The sequence below is a fragment of the Dendrobates tinctorius genome, unplaced genomic scaffold (genome assembly GCF_039654945.1).
Source record: "Dendrobates tinctorius isolate UK_male_01 unplaced genomic scaffold, ASM3965494v1 ptg000246l, whole genome shotgun sequence".
NCBI classification, from domain to species: domain Eukaryota; kingdom Metazoa; phylum Chordata; class Amphibia; order Anura; family Dendrobatidae; genus Dendrobates; species Dendrobates tinctorius.
Window position 1 is genome coordinate 2,032,033 of NW_027361913.1, and position 6,100 is coordinate 2,038,132.

Genomic DNA, 6,100 nt, shown 5'->3' on the forward strand with positions numbered 1-6,100 from the left:
CCAATAGGCTCTAGTTCCCTGGCTATGTACACTGACTTATTACTCTGTTTATATATTAGGTTAAACATATAGACATAATCTTATCTTTCTAACAGTAATTATTACATGTACCGTATTTAATGTTGTTTTTTCCCGCTGATCTATGAGTTGGCCGCATTTCATTGTTGGAGTAGAAGGGCTTCATAGCTAATAAACTATTTAGTGCATATTAATCTGGCCAGTATTCTATTTTGTATTTTGACTGGATCAGAAAAGCAGAACTCTTCGTTCACTAAATGCATAAGGCTATATAAAGCAGTTCTGCATCTGTATGTCCTTCTCTTCATCCAATACACTTTCACCCAAGCAAATATACAATTTTTGCGGCTAAATGGAATGAGGTTTGCATAGCCGAACTCTTTCCTATAGTCTTTTACCCTTTTGCGCCTGGAAGATCAAGAGCTTTTGAAGTCCTAATTATTTATTTTAGTAAGTTGTTTAGTTTGTCGCTGTCTTTTTGCTAACGGTAGAAATGAGTAAAAGGATTTGCAAGTACTCCTTTCCAACCCATCATCCTCAGGCTGCAAGTTGATATACAAGGACAAGCCAAAGATGGGACACAAGCACCCAGAAGATGCCACAAGTGCCTGTCTTATAAGTGTTCTGGACCCCTGTTGAAGTCAGACTTCACTTATGTGACCAGCATTCTTGGTCTAGTATCTCCTGAGGGCCTCTATCGCTGCCTAGATGTTGCAGGACCTACAAGCGACAGACACCCAGAGACTCTAGGATGAGGATGCCGGGTGTAAAAGTAAAGTTTGAGAAAATGGAGAACGGTCTTAGGAGCACAGGAAAGAGACTCAGGCGAGAGATGTGCTTAAACCACAACACGTTTCGATGGAGGATCCGTCTTCATCACCTGATGAAGACGGATCCTCCAATGAAACACGTTGTGGTTTAACCTCATCTCTCATCTGAGTCTCTTTCTTGTGCTCCTAAGACCATTTTCCATTTTCTCATTGCTCCCATCCTCCATCGGAGGTTCTCGGCTGGAGCTGCAGTGGAGACATCCTGTCCGCCCCTGGGTTGCTTCCTTAGCGCTCCTTTATGACAGCTTATCACTGACTCGTAAAAGTAAAGTTTGGTTGCAATAGAAGACCGGACAAGAGGTCGGAACTGATTACCGTAAACATTTTTACTAATCTCTAGCTACGTGCTATATGTCTAGCTCAGAATCTCAGCATACATGGAAAACTGTTCATAGATCAAAAGCATGCCCTCCTTCGACAAGCTGTTGAATTTTTTAAAGCCATTTTACCCCCCTAATTCAAATATTTTGTGAGTTTTGGATGACAAATTGTTGGTCCTCATGTAATTTGTCTCCCATTTTGTTTTTCAGTTACAAAAGTGTTGTGACGGCCAGGAGAGCTGTGATTGCGATCACAGGATGCTGGATCCTCTCGTTCATCGTTGGCTTAGTTCCCATGTTTGGCTGGAACAACATAAACAATTTAAGAAGACAAAATAACTCCAGCTATGGTGAAATTGTTATAACTTGTAGATTTGAAACCGTGATCAGTATGGAATATATGGTTTACTTTAACTTCTTTGTCTGGGTCCTTCCTCCGCTCTTTCTTATGTTGATAATTTATTTGGAAGTGTTCAATTTAATTCAAAGACAACTTAGCAAAAAAGTATCTTCTAGCTCTAAAGATCCTCAAAAATACTATGGAAAAGAGCTGAAAATTGCAAAGTCGTTAGCTTTAATCCTGTTTTTATTTGCTTTAAGCTGGCTTCCTCTCCATACCCTGAATTGCATTACGTTGTTCTGCCAGACTTGTAACACGCCGATGATCATCACTTATATCGCCATCTTCCTGACCCATGGAAATTCAGCCATGAACCCCATCGTCTACGCATTCCGTATTGAAAAATTCCGATCTACGTTTTTGTATATTTGGAAGAAATATTTCTGCTGCAAAAGCGGACGAGAACTTAAAAGAGCAAATACAACAAACATTGAAAGGTCATGTTCAAAAAATGTCATCTAAAATGGCAAAAAAGCAAATAATCACTTTGTTCCAATGTCCAGTTTAACAATAAAGGACAGTTTAACACAATCCTTAAGCTGACGTGGATTTGAAATCGCAATAACAAATCTATGTAAATTTGTAATTACAATGCAAAATATGTGAATATATACATATTCTAATTTTATGACTCTGTTTATACATATTAAGCAAAGGCTAATTTATTAAAAGGGAAAAATAAATGTATTCACACAAAATGACAAGAAATTCATTTTTTCTTTCAGTGCTCTGTATTTCGCTGATCTCTGATGAAAAAAGTTACAGCGCCACCAAGTGTTCATGATGAATAAATTTATATTTTGTTTTGTTTGTTTTTTTTAATAAAATCCTGATATAACTAAATGGGTTTTGAAACGACAGCCATGCTGAAATCATATAATAAAGCCTTCAACTGTTGGACACTTGCAAGTCACGGAGTATACTCTACAAGCAAGAAAATAAAGATGGAGCACTGTTCAGAAAAATAATCCCTGCCTCTTATGATAGGAGCTATGTCAAAATCTAACCTGGTTGCTCATTTATGTGTGTTCTGCCTTTCATTATTGTGCATTGTTTAGGAAGAATTGCAAATACGTTTTGTAACCTTTTTGGGTGAACTTTCAACGTGACACACCTTTACTAGGATGTGACTTTTTTTTCACTCCGTCACTTATAGTACAGTCATTACTGTTCACATAATAACTTGTATCACCATATGTCATACAGCAGATATATACATCGATGCGATGGGCTTTTATACTATACTTTTATGGCTTCCATTTTATATAGAAGCATATTATTTTTCATGGGTTCACATGCAATCCAGGTTAGAATCCATTGAAAGATAACTGGCAGTTTCAGTCCTCAGCTTGCTTGGTATAGATTTGCTACATCGTAAAAAGATATACTGTGCGTTTTGTACCACCCAACTTTGAATGATGAAAACAAGGGATATACTGTACATTGCAATGTGCAATGCTGCAGCAATTTTTATTTTGTGCTATGCCAGTATCCTAACCTCACTTAGGCTAGTTTCACACTAGCGTTACCAAGTGCAGCGCAGGGCCACCGCTAAGCTCTGCCCCGGCCACGGCCCCTCTGGTCAGCTCCTCCTCTGGGCGCATGACACTGCATGCGATCAGTGTACCCTATATTTAGTGTTGGGTACGATGGCCTTGCGCTGGTATGGTTTTGCCGTTGCATGTGCCCTTTTTGCGCTACGCCGATGCGCGCCAAATGCACTCTGTTGCATTTTTGTGCGTTCGGCGCAGCGCACAATGGGCGCATGCGCTGGCAAAACCATGCCAGCGTACCCAATGCTAAATATAGGGTACGCTGATCGCATGCAGCGTCATGCGCCCAGAGAAGGAGCTGACCGGAAGGGGCGCGGCCAGGGGCGGAGCTTAGCGGCGGCCCTCCACTGCACTTGGTAACGCTAGTGTGAAACTAGCCTTAGTTATTTATGTGTCAACACAGAAAAATCCTCCTAGTGAAGCCCATTAGTCCCTACACATGGTACATGGTACAGTATGGTACTCATTTCATGACCCACACAATACATACCCTCAGACACATTCTGATGCCCCCCAAACCATTCCCACGCACAGTCTGATGCCGCCCAAAAAATTCACACACACGGTATAACAACCCCCAGTACAGATCTGGGCAATGTGCGGCCAGAGGGCCACGGTGTGCCTGCCCGCTTGCTGTCTTCATCTGTGCTGACCTCATTGGTGGAGGAGGGGCCTCCGACCCCTTTCTCCACCAATCATAGTGTGAAGCAGCTGACGCAATGATGTAATTTCATCGTATCAGCAGTCTACTGTGGGTAGCTCACCGGAGACAGGCACATAAGCAGAGCACCGGGAAACAGGACCAAGGGGAGTATGTGTTCTTTTTTTCAGGTGCATGGAATGTTTGGGTACACATGGGGTTGTCATGCTGCACATGGGGAGGCTATGGGAGTGTCATGCCACACATGAGGAGGCTATGGGGGCCTCATCCATGACATGAGGAGGATATGGGGACTTCATACAGTATATGGGGAGGCTGTGTCGTGCTCATGCAGTATATAGGGAGGCTGTATGGGGCTCATGCTATTTATGGGGAGGCTTGGTGGGGCTCATACAGTATATATGGAGGCTGTATATAGGGAGGCTGTGCAGGGCTCATACTGTATATAGGGAGGCTATATGGGGCTCATGCCGCATATGAGAGAGGCTGTGTGGGGCACATGCTGCATACGGGGGAGGTTGTGTGGGGCTTATGACGCACATGAGGGAGGTTGTGTGGGGCTCATGCATATGGGGGAGACATTTTGGGGCTCATGCAACATGGGGGAGGCTGTATGGGGCTCATACTGTATATGAGAAGCTGTGTGGGGGCTCTTACAGTATATAATGGCCTGTGGGGGGCTCATATGATATACAGAAGGGGCTGTACTGGGGTTCAAATGATATATAGGAGGATGTCAGCATACTTAATTCTTCTAAATATTAAGTGATACAATTAATATTAATATAATTATCAATAATATACCAATTATATATTGATATTAATATTGAGCAGACTAAATTTCAGCCTATTGCTTCGGCTCTCCACAACAGTCACGGTCACTCATGTGGCCCCTCTGGAAGATTATTTGCCCACCCCTGCCCCAGTACATTCCATTAACGCAGTCTGATGTCCCTACTGATTTCCCACACACAAAAGAGCTCCATCAATACACACATACACGCAGTTCTGTAACAACAGCTCACAGTACTGCAGCTTCAGCAGACAGCTGTTTAGCATCAAACACCTATACAATTCCACAACATTAAATACTCTCACCTTGCCTGTGTCCTGTTCCTCTTGACTCTTCTTTTCTACCTAGTCATAAGACCTGAGAATGTCATTTGACCCAAGGTCTTGACAGGATTTCCAGTCTTTACATAGACTGAATGGTGGAGGCAAGACCTGTCTGCACCATGCTCCACCATTACATTCATATGTATCAGTGTCCTCAGGACACAGATACAGCTGAAGTTGGGACATACCATGACCTCCTGGAACAGCAAAATAGTACCCAAAATTTGGGACAGTCACACTGGTTTTGGGACTATTGGAAGGTATGGATATAGGTTTGAAACTCTTCTCACTTAACTTTGTGTAACATTGTAAATGGCTTGTGCACTTCATCTTTATTGTAACCAATGTGGAGAGGACATGATTTTATGGTTCTGTGCCAAGTTCCTCTGCTTTTCCATGCTCACTGATTCCTATTGGAGGAAGCTGATGGATAAGTCTGGTCATATTCTCGTCCAGCATTAGACGTTTTGAGGAAGGCTACACTACCAAATGCAGAAGAACTTGTGATACTTATATATTAGTAAATGCCAAAAATAATGTCCCTATTTGTTTTAAAATTAAAGCAGTTAACCACTTTAATCTCTGAATCAGAAAAATTGACCACTGTAAATCCAGTGTCACAGTTCTACCCCTCAGTGTGTCTGGGATGCAATTTACTGACAGCACAGCCATCCAATCTCGTACAGGGGTGAGCTGAGCTGTCATTATTTTGATTGACAGCTCGATTGTCTAATCTGAGACTGGGAGGAATTGGCTGTCTCCAAATGTGCATTATCCCAGGTGATTGCCTTGAGTTCTGTGTTTTGATCTTTCATTGCCTGACCTTGGACCTCATTCTGACCATCTGTCTGTTTAACACCTTCTACTCTGATATGCTATGCTCCTGGTATTCTGACTTCGGAACGTTACCTGACTACCCTTTTGTTTTTTCCTCCTGTTTATGACATATCCTCCTGGCTTCTGACATTGGATTTCTTGACTATCCTGATTCACGGCTTGGCTGTGAAAAGTGACTAACGCATCATCCAGGATGTTTCAGTGGAAACAGAGGAAATAAATACATGGACATGCCTTAATATTCGCACCTTATCAAACAAGGAGAACTTAGAAATGGAATTCACATCCTTCATTGTAGAAGCTACATAATGAAATGTCAATAAATCCTCAACAAAAACTAAGTCACCTTTATAAAAAAAACACTT

At 42.0% G+C, this 6,100-nt stretch overlaps 1 protein-coding gene across 2 annotated transcripts in view; it reads left to right on the forward strand.

Moving 5' to 3' along the window:
* ADORA1 (adenosine A1 receptor) overlaps positions 1 to 2,266 on the forward strand; it is a 226,135-nt gene extending 223,869 nt beyond the window's left edge. For both annotated transcript variants that reach the window (XM_073557261.1, XM_073557260.1), the window contains exon 3: positions 1,379 to 2,266. In XM_073557261.1, the coding sequence (XP_073413362.1) occupies positions 1,379 to 2,030 (652 nt within the window). In that variant the 3' untranslated portion in view covers positions 2,031 to 2,266. The remainder of the gene's footprint in view (positions 1 to 1,378) is intronic.
* Positions 2,267 to 6,100: the final 3,834 nt, after the last annotated feature.